The sequence below is a fragment of the Lissotriton helveticus genome, chromosome 9, assembly GCF_964261635.1.
Source record: "Lissotriton helveticus chromosome 9, aLisHel1.1, whole genome shotgun sequence".
NCBI lineage: Eukaryota > Metazoa > Chordata > Amphibia > Caudata > Salamandridae > Lissotriton > Lissotriton helveticus.
This window is the reverse complement of record NC_136070.1, coordinates 549,703,488-549,727,795: the sequence shown is the minus strand read 5'-3', so window position 1 is coordinate 549,727,795 and position 24,308 is coordinate 549,703,488. Positions and strand designations below refer to the sequence as shown.

Below are 24,308 nucleotides of genomic sequence, written 5' to 3'. Positions count from 1 at the left end.
GTTCTGGGTTGAATGGTGTGTCTGGGAAGTGGAAGTTGAGTGTTGTTCCAATGGTCATCTGATAACTTATTCTAGTTTCTGCGTGTGGATCTGGAGGGCATGGTACTAGTGTTGGTGGGTCCTGAGGTGGTGAAGTGGACAATGTAGTGGTCGGTCCAGGAGACGTGGTTGTACTTTACTCTGTTGCTGGACGTGAAGATGGAGGCGAGCCTATGTCCTGCAATGTGGGTAGGGTCAGTGACCAGTTGCTTGAGACCGATGTTGCTCATGCTTTCCAGGAGGTTGGTTGTGTTGGTATCGCTTTTGAGACCGATGTTGCTCATGCTTTTCCAGGAGGTTGGTTGTGTTGGTATCTCTTGGGTCATCAAGATGGAAGTTGAGATCCCCTAGGAAGATGTAGTGCTCGATTCGATGGCGATCGGGCCAGTGATGACATTGCAGAAGCTGGGATGTGGTCCGGATGGTCTGTAGGCGAAGGAGCCTAGTGTGGTGCTTTTTCGGTCAGTGTGAAATTGAGATACTCCATTATCCGGGTTCAGACATTGGAGGAGGTCTTGAAACAGATGGTGTCCCTGTATTGAAATTTGTGGACTGTGCATGTATGTCTTTGCACTGAAAGCTAATGCTATTGTTTCACAACCCACTACTACCTCCTGTAACCTGCCTTCTTTTCTCTCTAATTCTAGGTTTCAGGTGGATTTCCAGTGCGGCTGCAGTGCGCATCCCAGGGCAGACATTGCCTTTCACTTTAACCCTCGCTTCAGCTCCTCACCTCATGTTATCTGCAACTCATTAGAGGGCGAGAGATGGCAGGATGAGAAGAAATGCTCCAAACTGCCCTTGAAGGGTGGCGATAACTTTGTGCTTCTTTTTCGGTTTGAGAACAGCTGTGTCAAGGTGAGCGTTACTGCATTCCGCACAACTTTTCTTTAAATAGAAATTGTAAAGTTCTGTTTTAGTCATCACGTTTGGCAAGGTATCACTGTCAAGTACAGACTCCAGTGTAGTGTGCAAAGAGTTTACATGTGGCACATTGTAACTGGTTTACAATGTTGTACCAACTATATTGACTCTTAAAACTAACCTAGACAGCAGACAAACTCTATATTTTCCCTCACCCAGTCCAGCTTAAATTCTTAATTTCCCTGATCTTACTAGCCCCCAACCCTTTAGACCTACTGGAAAGTAGCAGGGATCTAGATCTGGTAATATATCCCACAATAATCTTGTTGCTTTCTGACCTGCAGCATATTTTTGTGGCATGCTTCATCATTATTGACCTCTCTTCATCAAGGTAGGTGTATACCACCTTGATGGATTCAACCAGTCATGGGAGTTCAAAATAAATTGTAATCGGATTGTAGCAGGGATAAAGTTCTGTTAAAATATCCCTCGACGATCTGGTGACTTTCTGACCTGCAACTTATTTTCGTCCTACAGGGTGATATTCTCCGGTCCACTGATCCTTTCTTTTCCTGGATTTATCGGTCCCCTTCCCATGGAGAACTACTGTTTACCCAAGACTTGCCTCACTGCTCAGAAACAATGCCAATGTTCCTGCATCACTTCTAACCAAAACTAGCAAGCCTTTATACACATTCGTAGACACCATTCCTGCTGAACGCATTACACCACTGGAAGGCATAATTTACATGACTGTCCCTATGCCAAGGCACATGACATTCACACAAGAACCTACACAAATATTTTTGAAGTGAACATGCATGAGAAAGACTCCCTATAAGCAAGGATTAGGGAGAGGGCAACAAATTTGATAAACTTTACTAAAAGATGATTGCCCTGCCCTTGTGTGTTTACCAAACCCAACAATTTGTGACCACAACCCAAATACAGACAAATTTAAACACCGCCAATCCCCATGCTGTACCAATACACAATCGAAAGCAAAGCTTCTGTCTTTCACCAGATGACCTCCTTGAGCAAGACTACACATTCAAAGGAGTTAACACCTGTGACCTAAAACTTCAATAAACTCCCAACAGGCCTCTTGCCTCATAGGCATGTATGGTGGGGCAGTAATTATCCTAAACCATGGTCAGAGCCGTAATTTTAGTGAACTAACTTTCAACAAAGCTGTGTTTCTTTAGTGGATTTACTCATTAAAAACGTGCAACTCATGGGACAGGACACACCAATTCTCAAATTCAGTGGAGGAAAGTCAGAATTTAGGACAGGAAAACTTTATAGAGGATAGCTTTTCCAAGCCATACTAAAGACTTCTTTCCTAAAGTCCTTCACTTTAAAAACTTAACATAAGGTGCATTTGTAAAGCGCTTGTTAACTATACTTTGCGCTGAATAACAAGTAGTTAATGTCCTTTTAGTGATTTGTATCTAAAATGAGTCGAACTGCTTAGTGCAACTTGCTGGCTTGGCAGATGAGATATCTGTAATAATTATGTTGAATAGGGTTAGTGCTGTTGGTGTTAGTATCATTGGTGGGTAATGAAAGGGTTTTAAAAATGTACAGGGTATAATCAGTAAAGCGACGTCCTCAATATACTAAAGAACTCAGACACTCATTTTCTTGCAAATTGTAGAATTTTATATTTCAATTTCAGAGCTTCATATTTGAAGTATAGTAAAGCCAGTATTAGGGCCTCAAACATTGACAAAGAACCTAGGGTTTGACGTAGATTAGACTGATCTAATATAATGTTTCATCAACGTTGCAAATAAAGTCTTGGGTAGAAATGTAAGACCTGTTTCTTTCAAGATGCCCAAATCTCCTCCTTGCATGTAGGAGCTTCCCACTTAACTATCCATAAGTCCTGCAGTAAAAGCATACATGAACTATCTCAAAATGTTAAATCTCATGAGATTGATGCCTCACTTTTGGGAATCTTTGTGCAAAGTACTAGGGCAATTTTAGTTATGTTTCAGGGTTTTACAGAATGATTGTCATGTAGAAGTCATTACTGAATGAAATTGCGTAGAAAAATGAGTTATGGAAGCTCATCGTGTACAGTTTTTGTTAAGAAAAAAAATAGTCTGGATCAAGCGAAATATTGTATTCCTTCTAAGCCTACTTTTGAATAGTGTGTAATAGTTGATATTGCAAAATCGTTTTCGAAAATCAGCCAAAACCTGTTCTTCCCCTTTATGTTATGCAAGCCTGGCTCTTTTTTTTTAAAAAAAGGCTATTAATGGTGACAGAGTTCCGAACCACTTCTAAATTGCCGTACTGTAATTTCCACAGTTATAATATGTTAAGAACGTTGTGATTAACATATGCAACATTTCACATCTGATTTACTGCAAACCTATCTCAGTTGCACTCGTAGAATTGAAAATAACTTCATGATCCCGGCTGTATTAATTTTTTCCTACAAAATAATTAATCACAAAAATGTTTACCTGATGGTGTTCTGTATCTTATTTTTGTTTACTTAAATATGTTATCGTAATGAGGATCAAGGGACAAACCTCTTTCTCAGGTTGACCTATCACTAGAATCCTCCTTTACTGCAGCGTTATCGGAGTGATCAGGAGAAAGGGTCCCTTATTTGTTAATCTACTATATAACACTGGCACACAGTATCACTCGGTCTTATGTTTTTGCAACAAAAGCAGATGCGTTCTTTCAGGGATGATGAGTAAATATTGTATATTCAAGTCCAATATACTCCTCAGTTAGTCGTGAGTTTTCCTGAATTCGATATTAGTCTTTTTGTTTGGTCTTCCTACAGACCCTGCTTTTCAAAAAAGTTATTTGGAACATTGTCCCTTAAAGTAAAAGGAGTTGTTGAGCCTTCGTTGATGTTACTTCAATGACATTCTCTTCCACTCAACGCCTCCCTGAGGCTTCCAATCTAAAGTCGAGGAGGCTCGCCCAGCACAGTGAAATCCACCTTGGGAATGTTGATGCAAAGTATCCTCATACTAGAGTCCAAGTCACTTAAAAGCAGTTCTCTAAGTGATTAAAAAAAATACATACATTTCTTTTAAAGACTGTGATAGATATGTGATAGAAATTGTCAAGAAACCTCCAGACTGTGGTACCATCCATACTCTTATCCCCAAAGATTGTGTCAAAAAGATATGCTTAGTGGTTTGGAGCTCATGCTATTTTGGAAAAAAGAGCTGTTGTGGCAGCACCTCAGGCACAAAGGGGCAAGGGATGTACCCCATCCTTTTTCTTGTGCAGAAGCCAGTTAGGGGTATAGGCCAGTACTTGGCCTAAAGGGAGTGAATCTCTGGGTGAATACTATTCACTTCAAAATGCTCTTCTTGCAATAGGATATTTCTTTGGTGTCAGAAAATCACTTCCTATCCATTATAGACTTACAGGATACTTATCTCCATATAGCAAGCAATTTTATCAAATGTTCCTGCCTTTCGCAGTGGGTTCTTCACATTTCCAGCTCTGGGTGCTGCCCTTCGGCCTAAAATTGGTGCCAATGGTGGTTACAAACGTCCGGGCACCGCTGCTATGCGTGCTAAATCATGAGGGTATTGCCATTCTACCCTGCCTGGAGGACTGTTTGATAATCTCAATTTGAAGATGATCTACATTCAAAGGAAATCGAATGCCAGAGCAGGCAGGCATTTCTCATGATGTGTCAGAAATGGGGTATCCCAAGGGGAGATATGTTTGGGTCGTAGCAGAATATCCTGTTTCCTCTATTTTGTTCAAGGCCGAGGAAGTGGGTGCCCTTTCATGCCCTTTGCCAAAGGGTGTATTCTATCCCTCCCACCTCACTTCCATTGTCTTCCCAAGTTTCTGATCAAATTAAGGTTAAAGACATTTATAGAGATCTCGGTAGCACCAGCATGACCTTGCTCAGCTGTAGCCCCATCTCCTTTTAGGCTTTTCAGGTCTTCAAAAGAAAGATCTTAAGAACCCTCAGGATGACGACCTGAAGTTTGAGAGGGCAAGGCTGATAAAGGTGGTGGTCTTGGAGAGGATAACTTCCTCTATGCAGTCTTCTAGGAGGGATTCCACGCTTCCTTGCTATGCAAGGCATTAGACTTCATTCCGGAGATAGTGTGAGCCCAAAAACTTGGTCCGACAGTCTTTTGAGCTGATTAAGGTGTTGGATTTCGTGCAGGATGTGTTTGGTTAGCGTTGAAGGTGTCTGCACCTGCAACAGAGTGGAGAGCCATTAGGTATTTTAGAGCCCTTAGGTAATCTTCGGGATGAGAATGGATTAATTTGGAGTTTTTTTTAAGTGGTTCCTGAACCTGAGGCCTTTGTCTAGACTTGTTTACCCTTCTTGGGATCTCACTTTGGTTCTTGATGTCTTGAAGCGATCTCCTTTTGAACCCTTCCAAAAAGTTGAGCTAAGGTTGCTTACTTTGAAGATGTTCTTTCTGGTAGCAATTATTTGAGGGAGAAGATTGGGGGAGTTAGTCTCCTTGTCAATGAGACATCCCTTCTTGCAAGTGTTTGAGGATATGTTAGTACTCCGTCCTGGCCCACCTTTGGTCCCCAGCATTCATTTTGTGTACCACAGGGAACAGGAGGTAATTTTCCCAATGTTTCACCCTAATTCTATTTCTCCTGAGGAGGTGAGTTGCATGCTTTAGATGTGAAGTTTGCAATTCTCATTTACTTCGATAGGGTTTCAGAATTCAGGGTGGCTTCTTCATTGTGTGTGACTTATTGACCAGCCAGGAAGGGCTCTGAACTCTCCATTCAGTAATAGCCTTGGCATTTACAAAAGGCTTAGGTTGTCCAGCTGGAATAGAAGGTAGAACCGCTGGAGCAATGTCTGCTTTCCTAGCAGTTTCGCAGTGAGTGTAATTGACTGAAATTTGAAGGGCTGTGACATTGGCTAAGCCCTCTACTGTCATCATGCATTCCAGGGTAATGCAGGAGATTGACTTTGAGGAGGTGTTGGGTGTCAAAAGTGCTCTCCTTTAGGGAAAAAGAAGAGCGTCTGATTTCAAATAAATTAAACGTAATTCAGTATGAGAACTCAGTTGCCCTAGTCTGTCATTGCTTGCTACAGCACAATGTGTAATTAATCATGCTGAAAATGTCCCAAGAAGATAATGTTAAAATTATGTATCGGTAATTGAATTACCCCAAGTGCTTTTTCACCAAGATTATTAACCCCTCCCTCCCTTTCTGTTGTGACCAAGCCAACTGAATATTTAGGGGACTTGAGTCAACTAAAACAGGAAGTTCTAAGGGTGGGAGGCGCTTTAGTGCAATCTTTGCTTGTAGGTGTCAGTGAGGTGCAATGGCCTTAATATGTAATTTAATGTGGGTGACAAACTACCCCATTATAATTACTTGCCATTAATTGAATGACTTTCTTTTTTAAACATATTTTAACCATTTTCACTTTTATATTCAGTTCCACTACTCCCATGGGCCCTATTCTTGCAAAAATGTTTGCGGTAAGTTCAACTTGGGTTCGGAAAAAACAATGTTCGAGGCATGTGAGCTGAAGATCAAATGCTTTGCACACTCCTGCCATCTAGTGTTGGTTCCGGATCTTTGCAGTTTGTTTTTCTTCGAAGAAGTCTTTTCAAGTCACGAGGTAGGTGGCCCCTCCTTTCAGTGATTGTGCGCATGGGCATCGACTCCATTGTCAGATTATTTTTTTCGCAGTCGGGTTTGGACATGAATAGCTGTGCTCCCGTTTGACACCCTTTCTTTGGTTTCCCTCGGTGCGCAAGACACTAACCCTCAACTGTATTGTTTTCGATTGTGTATCCCATTCTCCGCTATCTTATTTACTTCTTTAAAAAAAAACTCTTTCGATATGGAAGCTCGCGGAAGGACGTCGGTCGTACCCGTGTCGGTCAGCCTCACAGTCGATGAAATGGACTCCATTCAAAATCTGCCCTCGGTGCCACGCAAAGTTTCCGCGCACAGACTCACACGAAGTGTGCAACCTGTGCTTGTCTCCGGAGCACAGAGAACAGGACTGTGACGCGAGCAAGGCTTTCCGCTCCAAGAAGACTCTTCGCTACCATCGGGCTCTACGTCGGGACCTAGGTCGGGACATGCAGAGGCAACACGCAAGTTCCATTCCGGACCTTTTCACATAGGATTTGGAACAAGAAGCTGGAGATGCCATGGAAGCAGTTGAAGAACAGGATCCTATCTCCATCTCCGACTACGACTCCGAGGGGGACGACGAAATCCCACAAGGGTAGCGTTACTGTGAGTACAGATCCTCCCTTACCCCAAAGTCCCCCTCCTTTGAAGAAGGCTCCAGTCCAAGCCCCGCCTCCGGGCCACGGTCGGCACCAAGAACATGTTTCCATGTTTTCCTCTGGCCCGGCACCGAAACACACCCAAAAGCCTTTCGGCTCCAAGCAGAGCCGCCAAAAATGGGCTCTGATACGAAACCTTCGGGATCGAAGTCAAAGTCAGGCCCAGGCCTGCACCCTTCGATGCTGAAAACACTTTTGGATCCAAAATCATCAAGATCCAAAACCTCTGCAACAAAACTATCGGCACCGAAACAACCGGACGTGCTGAGTCCATCTCAAGAACAGCATTTCGATGCTCCGCCTATCAAACCGGATCCGAAACAGTCCATCCAACTACTGGATATATCGTATCAAAAGTGACCCTTACAAGTAAACCTGACACAGAGGAGACCTATGTCTTTAAAGAAAAAGAATGTTGGGACTAATCCTCCTCCTCCCCTTCCATCTCCTTCTCCTCAGCCTCAATCTTTAATGGTTTCACCTGAGCACTCACCACACACATACACCTGAAGATCAGGATGATGAGGATGGGAATAGGTATGTGGCTGGGGACAATGCACCATTACTCCAAGACCCCTGGGCAGATTATAATACCAACTCTCCCACAGGAAATGATCCTGACCTCTACCCTACCAAGCCCTCTCCACCGGACAACAGCGTAGGTTACATAGAACTGCTGGGTAGAGCTGCCAACTACCATGGTACAGCTGCACAAAGAATCCCTTGAAGAGGATTTCCTTTTTGAAACACTTAGCGGCACTCAAACGTCATCACACACACTCCCCATGCTCAAGGGTATGATCAGGCACGTTGATGACATATTTAATGACCCCGTGAGGGCCAGTATTCTCACCCCTAGGGTAGATAAAAAGTACAAGCCTTCGCCATCTGGCCAGCGTACATAAAAGGACAATTAACATTGGACTCCCTAGTGGTGTCCAACGCATGTAAAAGGGCCAACTCCCAAACTACAGGGGATGCTCCACTCCCAGATAAAAAATCTAAGCTTATTGATGCTTTGAGGAAAAGGGTATCCTTTCAGGCAGCAAACTTCTGGCACATCTCTAACACGCAAGCACTGCTCAGAAGGTATGACAGGGCGCATTGAGACGAGATGGAGCAGTTGCTCCAATTTCTGTCCGATGAACATAAATCTAAAGCGCAAGGCCTAGTAAGGGAAGACCAGCTCATTTCAAATAATGCAATCAAGTGTTCCCTAGATGCTGCAGATACTGCTGCTAGAGCTGTAAACGCCAGTGTCCTTTTAAGAAGGCACACCTGGCTACATATCTCGGGTTTCAAACCTGAGGTTCAAACTTCCATACTGAACACTTCTTTGGCCCGGTGGTAGATTCCTCAATGGAAAAATGAAGAAACTAATCCATGGGAGCCCTTCAGCTAACACAAGCATATGATTCCTTTTGACACTTCTTCCACTGCGGAGGATCCAGAAATAGCTCCTCAGAGACCACCACGTGCAAGGGCAACAACAAACCCTCTGCCTCTAAGTGTTACTTGATAGGGGGTTACAGAGGCAACAACGGCAAAGGTAGAGTCTCAAATACATGCACTGCCCCCTCCAACATACAGCAGTGACTTCCCTACTTTCCCCCCGACAGTTTAACACCTATCTGGGGTCGACTTTCGGATTTCCTACCCGTCTGGCAGTCCATAACAGACAAGTGGGTACTGGAAATTATCAGTTCTGGTTACTGCCAGGAGTTCACTAACAATCCTCCAAACATTCCCCCAAAGTCACACAAACTCTCACTGGATCACCTACACCTCCTCAAACAAGAGGTTCAGTCTCTCCTTCGAAAAGGGGCTATTGAGCCCGTACCATCACAACACCACGGGTCAGGCGTGTACTCCTTTTGCTTACTAATACCAAAAAAGGATGGTTCTCTCAGACCAATATTGGACCTCAGAGAACTAAATCTTCATATACAGTCAGACCATTTTCACTTCTGCAAGAGGGAGGCGTTCTGTCTACTCCAGAAGGACGTCTATTTTTATATTCCAATCCATCCCGCTCATCGCAAATTTCTCAGATTTGTAATAGCGGGTCAACATTGCCAGTTCAAGTACTCCTGTTCGGAGTCACCACTGCCCCCTGAGTCTTCACAAAGTGTCTGGCGGTAGTCGCTTCCCACCTGAGACGACAACACATCCATGTCTTCCCCTACTTGGACGACTGGCTCATCAAAGCCAGTACGTATCCAAAATGTCGCCAGCACACTCGCAGAACAGTTCAGTTACTACATCACCAGGGGTTCACAGCCAATGTTCTAAAGTCACATCTCAAGCCTGCCAATAATCAAAATGACCTAGGAGCCACATTAAATACTCAAAAGGTTCTGGCCTTTACCACCGCAGCCAGAATTCGCAACATTCAGGCTTTAGTTCTCCCGTTTCAATCCAATCACTCGCTTCCAGCACAGGTGTATATGCAACTACTGGGAATGATGGAATCTTGCATCATTGTTTCCCATGCCAGGCTGCACATGCATCCCCTTCAGGAATGCTAAGAGAGTCAGTGGAACCAATCACAGGGTCTGTTAACCGGTCTAGTTTTGGTAAGCAACTGTACTTCTCACTCTCTGCAGTGGTGGAAAACACAAAATGTATCAAAAGGACAGCCCTTCATAGACCCAGTTCTACAGACCGTACTAACAGCGGACGCGTCCTTCACTGGCTGTGGAGCTCCTCTTCAGCCCCACACAGTTCCATGCCTATGAAGGGAACACCAAAAGTTGCTCCACATCCACCATCTTGAACTGCTTGCAATCATTCTAGCTCTCAAGGCATTTCAGACTCACCTGGTTGGCAAAGCTGTCTTAGTTTGTACCGACAACATGACAGACATGTATTACATACAAAAACAGGGGGAGACGCACTCTCTCCAATTGTCCTACTTTGCCTAAGACATCTGGTAGTGGGCCCTTCACAACAAAATCTATCTCCTAGCGGAACACCTCCCAGGTATGAACAACCAGATTGCAGACTTCCTCAGCAGACAGAGGCACCAAATATATCAATGGGAACTTCACCCTCAGGTTCTCCTCCCATACTTCCAAAGTTGGGAAGTCCCTCAGGTAGATCTGTTTGCCACACAAGAAAATGGAAAATACCAAAGCTTTGCCTCCAGGTACCCACACCCGCTCTCCAAGGGTAATGCACTATGGATGAACTGGTCAGGGATATTTGCTGACGCTTTCCGCCTCTCCTACTCATCCCATTAGTGGTTCGGAGGCTCAGGCAAACATCCCTCATACTGATCCTAGTAGCTCTCACATGGGCCCGTCAACCATGGTTCACAACCCTATTGGAGCCGTCTCTGGTCCCGCATCAAAAGCTGCACCTAACATCCAGTCTCCTCACAGAGAGCCTTTGAGAAATCCGACACCCAGATCCCAAACAACTGAACCTCGCGATCTGGCTCCTGAAGTCATAGTGTTTGGTTATCTGAACCTTCCACCAGACTGCATGACAATCATCAGGGAGGCCAGAAGTCCTACCACAAGAGCCTGTTACGTAGCTAAATGGAAACGCTTTGTTATTTATTGCAATAACAATCACATCAACCCTCTCAATGCTTCCATACAAAATATCATCTGCTACCTGTTATATTTTCAGCAGTCATGATTGGCTTACACCTCCATACGGCTACATCTAGCTGCAATAGCTTCATAGCTATAAAATATCTTTTCAGAGTGCCTATAAATAAAGCTTTCATGGAAGGACTTAAGTCATACCATCAAGGCTCCCACCTGCCCCGGTGTGAAAACTTAACATAGTCCTTACAGGATTAATGGGGCCATCTTTTGAATCCATGCATAAATATGACCCACAGTTTCTTTCTTGGAAAATCGCTTTCCTCATTGAAATTACTTCACTGAGAAGAGTGGGTAAACTACAGGCACTAACCATAGAAGAACCTTTTTTCCAACTGCACAAAGACCAAGTGGTTCTTTGTAGAAACCCCAAATTTCTACCTAATGTAGTATCTGCATTTCACATAAATCAGTTGGTAGAATTACCTGTTTTCTTCCCGCAATATGATTCATTTGCCAAACGAGCTCTACACACCTTAGATGTCAAAAGAGCACTTTTATCTTACATCGAAAGAACAAAATAATTTCGTAAGACTAAACGACTTTTTGTTGCTTTTGCACCACCACACAAGGGCAATCCTATCTTCAAATCCGGTATTGCAATGTGGATTGTTAAATTCACTCAAACTTGTTATGCAAAAGCAAAAAGAACTCTAACCGTACCCCTTAGAGCGCCATCCACTTGCAAGTTAGGGGCTACTATGGCTTTCTTAGGAAACATTGCCATAATTGACATTCGTAAAGCTGCAACATGGTCCACACTGCCCACATTTACCGAACACTATTGTGTAAATGTGTTAGCGAGACAACAAGCTAATGTGGGCAAGCAGTACTTAAAACACTATTTCAGGCAACTCCAGTAGCTATAGGTTAACTTGCTTCAGTTTGGAGGAATCACGTTGAATGCTGACCATCTGTTTGCATTTGCTTCTTTATGTTCCAGGGAATAGAGGTTGGAAATATCTGGTTCATGGTGAGTGAGGAGTCCAGAATGATGCCACTGTTGCGGGCGTGGTCCATGGGGGTAGTGGGTTTCTGGGGGTGGGGAAGTGTTATCCCAGCAGAAGGGGTGGACCCAAGGATGAGACCTTCCGTTTTCTCTGTGTTGAGCCTCGGGCAGCTGCTCCTCAGCCAGGATGCAACGTTCTTCATTCCTTCTTGGAAGCTGTGCCTGGTGGAGTTGGGTTCCTTGGTGAGGGAGAGGATGGATGTCATTGTTATATGATACTATGGTACGCCCGTGTTTTCTGAAGATTGTTGCAATGGAGGCCATGTAGACGTTGGAAAGGGTGGGGCTGAGAGAGGATCTTTGGGGTACTCTGCATCTAATCTCTGTGGGTTCGGAGTGGAAGGGCGGAAGTCTTATTCCTTGTGTTCTGCCTGAGAGTATACATCAAATCCAGTCTAAGGCAGTTCCCTGGATATCGGCGTTGTGGAGTCTGGTAGCTAGTTTGTGGTGGGTGACGGTGTCGAAGGCTGCTGAGAGGTCTATTAGTATGAGGGCTGCAGTGTGGCCTTGATTGAGGAGGGTGCAGATGTCAGTGCCAGCTAGGGGATTGATCTAGGTGCTGGGGTTGCTGCGGAGGCATCACAGCGCTAGTAGCAACAGTTGTAAGGAGTTTCACCAGCTAAGGGAATAAATAACAAGGTATTTAGCAGTTTACGGAAGGCCATGTGGTTGGTCTCCTGAGAGGAGTTGAAGATAATGTTGGTTTCTATGAAGTGCTTTAGATGGATGTTGACGACTTTCTCGATGACTTTGGCGGCGAAGGAGAGAAGGGAAATGGGCCTGTAGTTCTTGAGGTCAGTTGGGTTTGCGGAGGGCTTCTTGAGGAGGAGTTTGACTTCGGCGTGTTTCCAGTCATCTGGTAACGTGGCTGTTTCGAGGGCGCAGTTGATAGTCCGTAGTAGTTCTGGTACAATGACGGTGGTGGCCCTGTGGAAGATGTGCGGCAGACAGGGGGTCAGTGGGTGCTCTGGAATGGATGCTATTCATAGTCTTTGTAGTGTCTTCTCTGGTGATAGGGGTCCAGGTGAAGAGGGTCAGCTGGGTGCCGTCGCTGGTGGGAGTTGTAGGGTTGGTGCCATGGTTTTGGTCGTCAAAGTTGTTGTAGAGCGTCCTGATCTTGTGGTGGAAGAATGAGCTGAGTTTGTTGCAGAGGTCTTGGGAGGTAGGGACGTCAGTAGTTGCACTGCGGGGTCTGGTGAATTCTTGTATGATGGCGAAGAGTTCCTTGGAGTTGTGGGAGTTGAAGAGGATTCTGTCTTGGATAAAGTTTATCTTAGTTGATTTGATGATTAGGTGGTGTGCCTTGGTAGCGGCCTTGTAGGTTGAGCGTGCTTCCGGGGTTTCGCTGTTTCTTCATTCTTTCTCCAGTCGTCCGCACCAGCGCTTGGATTCTCAGAGGTCTGTGGTGAACCAGGTGGCTTTGTTGTTGTTGTCTGGCGGAGTTCTGGAGGGGGGCGAGAGTGTTGGCTCAGTTGGCGATACATTGGTGAAGGTAGTTTGTTGCTGTGTTGACGTCTGTCGTGGTAGGGGGAGGAGTGCAGCTGAGGGCAGAGGTGAGGTTGTCTTCTGTGATTTTACTCCAAGTTTCTGCGTGTCGTTGCGTGAGCTTGTGTGCAGTGGGTTTCGAGAAGGAGAAATTGACGCAGTTGTGGTCCATCCAGAGAGGTTGTGTGGTGTTCCTGAAGCTAATGTTGTGTCCTCCGGCGAAGATGTGGTCGAGAGTGTGTCCTGCCGTGTGGGTGTGGGTGGGGGTGGGGGTGGAGATGAGTTGCTTCAGTCCAGTGTTAGCGAGATTCTCTAGGAGTGCGGTGGTGTTTGGGTCGCTGAGGTTGTCTAGATGGAAGTCTAGGTCTCCAAGCAGTATGTAGTCAGTGGAGGCGAGGGCGTGGGGAGCAATGTAGTCTTCTTCGATGGCGTTGCTGAATGGGGAGCAGGGTCGGGCGGTTTGTAGGAGAGTGTCCCGCAGAGTGTTTTTCTGGGGTGGGGCTGGATCTTGAAGTGGAGGTGTTCAATGGAGGGGGGGGCGGTGAGGCGTTGTCCGAGTTGGAGGTTGTCAGTCGGAGAAAGCTTTTGTGGATGATGGCGAGGCCTCCTGCTGAAGGTGTGACGGAATAAGGGCCATTGAAGTTTGGTCATTTAGTCTACCCGCCCTAGTTGGAGTGTGTGGAGTATTGAACAGGTTTTTACTTTCACATACTTTTCAGCATTTCAATTACTCTCTCGCCATGGGAAAAAACTCAAATAGTGATGAAGTAATTGTTTTTTTTTGTTTTGTTTTCTAAACAAAATCCTGTTTTGGGATTTTGTTTTTCCAAATAAATAAAAATATAGAAAATGTGCTGTACCGAATAGTCATGTTGACGGAGCCACATGGCACACGTTCAATGCATTGACAGGAACCACTGTAACAGCAGTTCATACCAATATAAGAAATGTCTGCTGGGTGGTCACTCCATTAGAGCAGCAGAGTATTCTGCATATAGTTTCCTTGATTATGTAGGCCTAATAGTGAAAGCAATTTTTTTGTAGAAAGCTATTGCGGATATTGATATAGTGGCAACCATCTACTGGGGTTGGTAAACCCTCCTTATTTGAATTTGAGATTATATATATATATATATATATATATATATATATATATATATATATATATATATATATATATATATATATATATATATATATATATTCTCAAATTCAAATAAGGAGGGTTTACCAACCCCAGTAGATGGTTTTAATCCTGTTGCACGTTTCGCTTGCACAGCACCTTGCAAATACATTGATGTTGATTTGCTGTACCTGCCCCTAAGTAGCCTTGGTGGGTTTTTGATAAAATCATGTACAATGGGTTTGTGGTGAATGACATTATCAACGTTTCCCCAAAGGTGAGTGTCAATGGCCATCACTTTATGGAGTACCCCCACCGGCTACCTATGGAGAGAGTGGATACCCTTGGAATATTCGGTGATGTCCTAGTGAAAGCCATCGGATTCATCAATAGCAATGTAAAGTATCAACTAAATTCCTTAAGACATAATGGAGTTCTTGTGATATGGTACTAGTGCTAAATGTTGTGCTCCTGTATATTTTTACCTGCATGCCCAAGGACATAAATTCTTCAGCCTTTATAATTAACAAGTTCATGAATTCTTTTCCTGTATGTTATGCAACTAACGTTTTTACCATAATATGGTGCATTATCGTTGTTTGCGCCCAACTCACCTTTTGAAAGTTGCGCCGAGTGCAAATAATGATTGTGTAATACAGCCCCAGGAGTCATTTGAGCAGGCGGTGTCTGCCGAAGATCAGGGCTTCCGTTTTGTCTGTGTTGAGTTTGGGGCAGTTGTCTCTCACCCATGTTGCGATGGTCTGCATGCAATTTTGGAAATTGGTCTTCGTCAGTGTGGGGTTCACTGAGCGTGAGAGGACAATTATGGTATCGTTGGCATAGAAGATGATGTTGGTGTGTAGTCTGATGATGTCTGCAAGTGGCGTCATGTAGATATTGAAGAGGGTGGGGCTGAGGGAAGAGCCTTGAGAGTGCTCCGCAGGTGGTGTGCTTAGGGTGCAAGGTGAAGGTGGGGCAGGCAGACTCTTTGGGTGCATCCTGTGAGGTAGAATGCCATCCATCTGAGTGTCATCATCTGTGATGGCATTAGTTAGCTGCAGTGGCATCTAATAGGTTGCCACGTGATTATAAAGTCGAAATTGGCAATTGGTTTAGACTTTTACTCTTCTTTTAATGGACCGAAAAAGGATAAAATAGAAAGGCAACAAATACTTGTATGACTTATCAACTACTCAAATCCAAACATATTAATATGGGATAATCTTATAATCTTTATGAGTAATTCCTGTAAACGAATGCACGGTGGTTCAACTATCCATATTCATAAGATGCAATACGTTGCAGCATTCGCATTGCTCTGAATTTGAGCATACTCTCTGGATTTCACCCTCCTTGTTTCAAGATAAACCTGTATCTAATCTGTAAATTCACAGAAAGTACAATACGATTAAGGGCATAGGGCAACCAACACTAAAAAGAAAATTCTTTTGGGGAATTTTATCACTCAAAATAACAGGTCTCCTTTGCTCTAGATGAAAGCTAGTTATCTGGCTTGCAAAAGCACAATAATAAATTACGCACAAGGATGTGGAGTCGCCGTGAAGGCAAATCTTATGTGGGAAAGTTTTGCAGGATAAAATGACGCTTCATAAGTGAGTACTACGATATATATATATCTTTCACTTAGAGACTCTAAACATGTGAGTGTTATGCGTAAAGTGCTTATAGACAAGAAATTAAAGACCAGTGCTTAGTTTGTAAAATAAAAAAAATATATGTACCTGGGCGCTAGTCAGGAGGCCTCTGCAGCCTGCATCACCCATGCCACTGTCAGCATTGCCAATGACTGAAACTACATAACTCCTAACCAGCACACTGCTACAAGTGTGACAATTCAGCCTATTCCAGGTCCACAAGGCTATAAAAATAGTTCGGGAGGCAGATATTATTAGTTTTTAATGCATACTGAATTAATAAACAATTGCTGTTCTGCTCATCTCTAAATTATACAAACAGCGCCCCCATGTGGCAGCTGTCATAAGTGCTGGTGTCAACAATTAAGTGCTGGTGCCGAACAGGAAACCACAGGCTCAAATTAAGCACTGTTAAAGACCTAGATCCATAGCTATAGAAGCACATTAAAATGAATGGCTTCCATTTCAACTATATTATAGGGAAGTCCATTTTGGTAAACTACATGGTTTCAGTTTCAGTAACGATCAACACCTATTTAACTTTACACTAGTGTAAACGATAGGAAACACTAGCACGCAAGGCTTTGTACGATGTTGGTTTCTGATGCATTTGGAGCTAGTAATACTATCTGCACATGTTGAATGAGATAGTCTGCTAGGAATTACTTGGGAGATAGTTTATCACAATCTATCTGATTGGAATTATTATGAAAATAGGTATTTTGCTCGTTATAGTTGATGAAATATGTTTATGTATAAGGGTACTGGTAGCTGTGATTTAAAAAAATAAAGTACAATATTCCCCATCCCCTTTTTGGTAGTTGAACCACCATGCATTAGTTTACACGAATTACTCAAAGAATCCAGTAGCGCATATCTGAATCATACAAGTATTTATTCCTTTTCGTTGGTTTTTGAGCGCCTTCAGTCATTTGTAAGAAAAGGATGAATTTAAGCAAATTGCCAATTTAGACTTTATAATCATGTGGCAACATATTAGATGCTTTTATGTTATTTAAGTGCATAACAGTATACTTGGAAAGAGTTTGCGAACAGCTTTCGCTGCCCTTTTTTGTTTTAAAGGTTGAAGCGATGTAAGGTATCCTGCGGTGGGCTTGAATGTTAGCACATGCAATGATTTACGCCAAGGTGTCCAGCCTGGATCAAGGAGGGCCAAATTCATGCAGGATTTTCAGGATAACCACTGGCTGAGTAAATGATTTCCTTTTAGGATCATGGTATGTACATTTATTTTATATGCGTATTCTGAAAATTGGGCTTTAATCCAGATCTCTTGGATCTACGTTGGTCAGCATTGTTTTAGGCAAATCAGCAGTGTAGACAAGGCAGAGAAGGTCAGAATGGCATGGTGGTCAATTGTAGGATGAACTGGGAAATGGAAGAGACTGATACATTTACGGTGCACCAGGCGCCTTTCTGAGGGCGGCTGGCTGAGTGTCCCTTGTCATGGTAGGTAGAGGCTTGGATCCAGTTCTGTTTGCTTTTCATGTTACGCTACCATAGGTGTTGGTGCACATAAGGGTGGCGGAGCTGGCCTAGTGCCTCTATGTGTAACTCCACGGACTTTGGAAAAAACGCTATGGAGCACGCATCGCGACGCTCCCTCCCCCCTCCCAAATGCTTTAAAATGATAAAAAAGAAGGCACTTACCTGGGTTTCTGCCGCCTCCCTTGCCTGGCCGCTCCCCTTTCTGCTCCTTGCCACCTCGCGTCCTTCTCTTCATTGAAAAAACACTACGTTGTAATTACCAAACCCAAAGTGGCAATGTATCTTAGTCAAATTGTTATTCTCAAATGTATAACTTGCGACCCATTACGAATCATTAGGAAGAAGGGGAATTAAACGGGCATCCCAACTTTCTAACAGTAAACATTCGGATGTAACCATGTATGCAACTGTTTTTGTGGTCGCGAAACATCATTTGGATAGTAGCTCCAGAAAGAAGGTATTCTAAATATACAATGTGAAAAGTGCCATTAAGTGTAGAGTCCACTTTGTGAACATAGGTTGTGGGCATTGGGGGTAGGGGGGCAAGGGGCATGCACCATTCCAGGTTGCTACTGCATGAATGCTGTTGCACACATCATGGCAATTCTTTTTATTGAAGCCCCTGTTCCTTTACCTTTAATGGGCAGCTGAAACATTTCAAAAATGTTGTTTGCAATTTGAATGCAGGTATAAAGGTCTACTGTCCTTCTCAAGCCTCCATCCATTCCTTACCTGCACCTTCAGTTGATTTGTAAACCGAACCCGGTCTCAGAAATGTTATTGGCGTGAAGCCTACCAAAAATCCCTTTAGCGCTCCAACAGATCAGTACATCAGTTGCAGAGCAAAATAAGTTCCTGGGCACAAGGTAGCTGCTGTGCCAACACAGACTTCTTACAACACAGCGATTTTTCTATTGTATGCACCCTGTCTCCCATCCCCAATTTCATTCCAATTTCACCTGTCTATAGTCGGTGAGGGTTAACAAAGCTGTTTGTTTCCATTTCAAGGACTGACTGGATCCGGTGTGGATCGTCTTTTATTCCTGGAATTTACAGTTTAGAAGGCAACAATAGATTTTCCTGCACGACCCACATGTAGCATAAATATAAATTTGTCATCTGCATTTATTGCCCATCTTGAGAGTGTTTTTCTTTCAAGAGTGCACTGGGGAAAGGAACTCCCTTTATTAGTTTAGGAATAGGCTTTACTCGTAAATGTATGGTTCAGACACGTTTCACCTCTTCTGTCCTCAGCGTTGAAGCGGCTGACATACTGTCATGTGACGCAGACCTTTGTCTCAGTTGAAACATTTTTACTTAGCACAGTGCATGTGCGTCCCTCTGCATGGCGTGCATTCCTCCTAGATGCGCTTTTCCTTCCTCTCAATATGGGCGGGAACCAGGAGCATCGCCCCATTGCTTTAATAGCAGTGCAGAAGAAAAATAAAATCATTACTACATTTTATTATTTTATTTTTCTGTTCCTAGGTTCAGGAAGGGGTGGGACTGGCCAGAGCAGGGGCCAAGGGAGGAGTGGTGCGCACACTCAAAGTGCCCATGAATATTTGACCGCCATCTTGTGCCGGCCAAACATTCATGGGCACTTTGCATATTCCTCACCAGGCCAATGCATTGCACAGTCTCGTGGGGAACAAGCACTGGCTCCCTGTCTCCGTCTTAGCCTTGAACCATGGCGCTCAGACTAATCACAACACTGCAATGCATCTGAGTCAGCGGCTGGTGACTCGACCAGCAGATACGTTTTCTTTTTTTCTTTTTTCCTACCCAGCCCCTCACCAATTTTCCCTACCGACCACCATTGGCGGGAACTCTTGCTGGAAAGATCTCGAGCATCCATAGAAAATTAAACTGAGAAGATTCCAACACCCGCCATGAATTGCAACTTGTCTTCACAGCACCCCTGGCAACTGGTTACCTCGGGTATATTGAGTAGCACTGGCACATTGTCAACTCTGGGCATTAAACAGCTTTGTAGGCATGTCTAGCACACATGGAGCCCTGGTTCAAAGGCACCTATGATACAAGTGGCCATTACACATGAGCACCACTTGCGCATTGATGATCATTGTCTAAATTAACTGTTCTAGCACCTATGTTCCGCAGACACATGGGCTTTGACAGAAACATTCCAGCAGCACATTGAAAGCTTATGGCTTGTTGAGCAAATCGTGCAAGTTCAGCAGTCCTGAAGCTCAGATAATCAAACCCTTCCATGTGTATCCGCCCTGACACATTAGCAAGGTGACTTATTCGAGTAGCATCCTCATACATCAAGCGTACTCTCCGTAGACTTTTTGTGATTTTCATAGCACTCACAAAATTGCTGTAGTACCAGGAAGGCCGGGGTTTGTAAAAAACAAGGACCCCCTGAATAGTGACGTCAAAAGGACTCCTAGGACAGGGATAACAATGTATGTGAAGAAAATTCCTAGGCAGTGACACATAGGAGATCATGTAACATACGATGACAGCAAGGAAAACCATACAAAATAAAAATAGATAGGAACATCAATTTAATAGACACATTAAAAGTCATATCATATATGACAAATATAAACTGTCCATAGACAGAACATTAAAAACATAAATCAATATAATTCAATACAGACAATAATCATCGGTGTGTAAAAAATATACATAACAGTTTTAATCAAGATATCCAAGCAAGGTGGCAATTATGATCAGGAAGGCCGCCACTCTTGCATTGTGGCCTGAGCACACAGCACTACTATCCACTCAGCACATGCATTGCCATTGGACACTTTTACAGAAGTGGTAGGATTCCTAGTGTGTGCTGGTGAGTGGGCGGTCTCCTTGAAGGAATAGATGGAAAGGGACAGAACATCAGGGTTCCAGGTATGTTGTCAATCTTGGTTTATTTCGGTATGTTGATGCAACTTCCATGCAAGTCATTCAGACAGCTGGGTCTTGTGTGTATCTTTCTGTGGTCCCCCTCTCGCATGGTTTTCCAATTGCTGATTCCTCACAGGGCACACAGCACAATGAAGCCTGATAAAGAGACATCAACCTATCACAGGCTCTGAAGGTGGCTTGAGTGTATTTGGATCTGATGAGAAGAGTCCTCTCGAGATTAACATAAAGGAACTGGCTTAAGGGTGGCAGTTATTACCCTCCTTTGGTGACCAGTGCTGGAAGCCTAAACCATCCTAAGGTCAATTTAAAACTTAAAAGTTTTCTCCCAATCATGGAGAGGTGTGTTCTTCTCATTCAGTTTTCCCTGACTTCTGGGCAAGGAGCCCTGGAATCAAACTAATTTAAACTGCTCAATATGTTTATTTGATCCAGAAACTGACTGCCAGCAACATAGTAAGAACAGAAATGTGAGCTTTTATGAACAGAAGGAAACCTAGTCTCAAGGAGGAAATTGGGTGTCTCTCCCACCAAATAAGTATGATTGCTTTTAGGGGTGAACAGACAAATAGGATTTTAATACTATAGTGTTTTTTATAAATGCTAGTATTATTAATTAATAATATTACCTGGTATCGTTTTAACATTACTTCTCATATTTATTGTCTTAAACTCCTAATATTGTATTCCCCTTCCCCATTTATGCTTGCATTGCACAAAACCTGATGGCTTGATTTTTAAAAAGTATTGATTAATGCTTGATAAAATTGTGAGTCCCCCTGGAGATGAACTTGAATCGAGTCCATGACTTGTTCATGTGCCAATCATGCATGTGCTACCTTTTTTCACCCAGCCATTGATATTGCTTGAACTTGATGGACGTTTTAAGAGATTGCTTTGTATTATTGTATTACTCTTTTATGGTTTGTTTTAACTGAAATAAAGATTTTTAATTGAATAGACCAAAAGCTGCCTTCGATACACCCACTCAACACACATGTATCTCTCATAGCCCACACATCAGCATAGACAACTGGCTTGATGGATCTTTGGTAGGGAGAGCCAGTTGACTGTCCTCTCACCAGGGTATTAATGAAGTCGCCTGTGCCTCAACTATAATTATGTGCCTTGCAGCACCAGACACCTCATAGTTTGGAGCAATGTGGCAGTAGTCTTCCTGACTCAGATTGGAGGTTCACTTTGGGTGAAATCCCTGTACGCAAAACAAAGTGCAACGGCTTGGTAAGAGCACCTCCAGTGGATTTACTGAATGCGAGCTACTGAAGGACATAAGCCATCAACTGCAGCAACAGAAAGGTCATGGATGGAATGCTTACATTATTTCAGCTACTGGTAATCACCCAGACCACATCCAAATTCGTTGTTTTTCACCCACCATGCCACCTCCATTTGAACCCAGCCATATGAAAATGAGTCTTGACCCTGCTTCAGTTGGAATAGTCCAACCAGAATCCAAGCAACCTAGGAACAGTTTCACCCTAATATTTCGGCCCCCAATTAATTACCAGTGGTTGAGATTAATTCAAGCATTTCATCATCCCTTTTTGTAAACAACATGGGTGGGCCCAAAACAAATATGCCAGACCCAGCTTTGCAACGTATTCAAGCTTTACACCGTGCTTTTGTCTTATCCCATAACACAATCAAGCAGGGTTAGCAATTGTGGTGTACATGTGCGATACATTTATGGTGGCATGATAAGGACTTTTACTGTTAATTGACTTTAAGGTTGGCCAAAGTGAACTCCCGTGCAAGTTCCCTTGGCTGCGTTAAGATACTTTTTTGTAAATCATAAGCCAAATTACTTGTGGGCGTATTTTGATTTCTCTCCTTTTTGGAGAATGGGGATCGCATATGGTGTATAGTAACCAGGTGGGTTTTGAATGGTTTTCAAGAGGAGTACTAATGTGAACATGCATTTTATGGAGTTAATTCCAAGAGGCTTCCTCCACAAAGTCTTTGGTTCCTGGCCTGTGCCTCTAGAGCATGTAGGATTGTGCATTGTGGAGCAATACCAGTAAAATGATTTTGTTAGGTGGGTTTTTTTTTTGGCTGGTGGGCTGTTGATCTATTTTTGAGGGCAGTGATCAAGCACCCAGTGGACGGGAAGCATACTCATGCTAGCTGACGCTGCCTATATTTTGTCCCATTCAGCATCGACCAAGGTGTCCATTGCTGTAGGGTGGAAATGGTAGTAAACAAGAATTGGCCTCAGTTATCAATGTTGAAAAATTGCTCGTACATACTGTAGTCACTTTTGAAGTACACTCCAGTGCTTCCCAATGAATTGGCAAATGGTACTATAGGGGTTAGTGAGGAAGGATTTGTTGGGGCTCTGGAAGGTTGCAGTAGTCCTAACAACGCAGCCCTGGGTTTTGGAAGTGCAGATTATGGTTAGGCGCTGCTCAATCATTCTATTGAGGCCCTTGTTCTTGGCCCTCACTCCAGGCATAGGGGTTAGAGATGGGTACCAGTACCTCTGAAGCAGGAGTGGTGTATTAAAATTATTTGGATTACAAGTTGGACCCGGAGGATCAGGGCCAGCTTTAGCACTGGTGGCGTATGGTGCGACAATCTTGTTTGGCGACCCCAGTGACCTTCTCCCCAGATTGCCTCACTGTTACCTTCCAGCAGTGCCAATCATATCTCTATAGCGCCTCACTGACATGCATTTTATTTGTTTTATAGTGCTACTCATACCAGTGTAGGGTGTCAGAAAACGTTACATCATGCACACATTATTCAGAGACAATGAATCATAAGTATCTAAATCAGTCTATACGAAATGTTTCATAAAACAAAGGGGATTATGAGGTGTAGGAATCATATGTTAGCCATACTAGTAGGCAGTATATTTTAAGAGTGTTTGGCCTGGAGAAGCACAAACTCTGGATATAAAACGTACCACCGTGGTTGGTATTGGCTTTACTCATAAGAATGTATTCTTACCCAAACTAATACATCTTTGCAACATTAGACAGGGAAAAAACATAAGAATCCAACCATATGCCCTGTAGTTGCATGCAGCTCTTAAAATACAGTTCATAGGTTACAGTTCTACTTTGTGCTGAATTAGGATTGTAACATGAGCTGGAAGTAACAAAAGGATCTATGTGTCAAAATCAGTAACCCACTCAGCTATCCACATAAAATACAGTTCTGGGATATGCATTGTACACATTATTTGCAGCAGGCATATTAATCCCCTGCACTACTTTATTATGAGTCAAAACTGGCTCTCTCTCCAGCAGGAACATTAACCACCAGAGTTATCTTGACATATTTATTGTTGCCCGCAACGTATCTGACTCACAAGGAACTCTGCAGAGGTTGCGTTTAAACTGATAGGTAATTTCTAAAAACACCTGCTACGGGTCCAGTAATTGGACCCTTAGCATGTGAGGGATTTCCTAGGTCCGATCCCCTGGTTATTTCTCATTTCTCCTTAGTTTCACTGGGAGGTTTCCGATGCTTCCAGCAGTCAAAATCTCAGCGTAAAAGTAAACCGATCTGTGGTATTCCCTTAAATCGCCTAATTATGAAGGGCTAATAAATTAAGAGGGCCCACCTATTCAAGGCAGCTTAGCACCGACCTTCTGCCTCTGCAGGGAAGCCTCGCCCAAGTTTGTTAAAGCGATGGTGAAGCATAGGGCAGGTTGAGCCCTGTATGTAGCTTTGTGGGGTGGAGGGCTGCTAGGAGATTGCTGTGACTTCTGATAGATGGAAAGGAGTCTAGTTGCTCATGTGAGCTCATCAACAGATCACAGCGTCTCAGATCACTGTTTCAGCTCCCTAATGTGGAGTCCT

General features: G+C 43.6%; 1 protein-coding gene across 3 annotated transcripts in view; it reads left to right on the top strand.

Annotated features, from left to right (window-relative positions):
- LGALS12 (galectin 12) overlaps positions 1-24,308 on the top strand; it is a 177,620-nt gene that overhangs the window by 98,911 nt on the left and 54,401 nt on the right. For all 3 annotated transcript variants that reach the window (XR_013601008.1, XM_078660445.1, XM_078660446.1), the window contains 2 exons: positions 687-897; positions 14,702-14,821. Coding sequence is in view for 2 of the 3 variants with exons in the window: in XM_078660445.1 (XP_078516571.1) it covers positions 687-897; positions 14,702-14,821 (331 nt within the window). In the remaining variant the exon portion in view is untranslated. The remainder of the gene's footprint in view (positions 1-686; positions 898-14,701; positions 14,822-24,308) is intronic.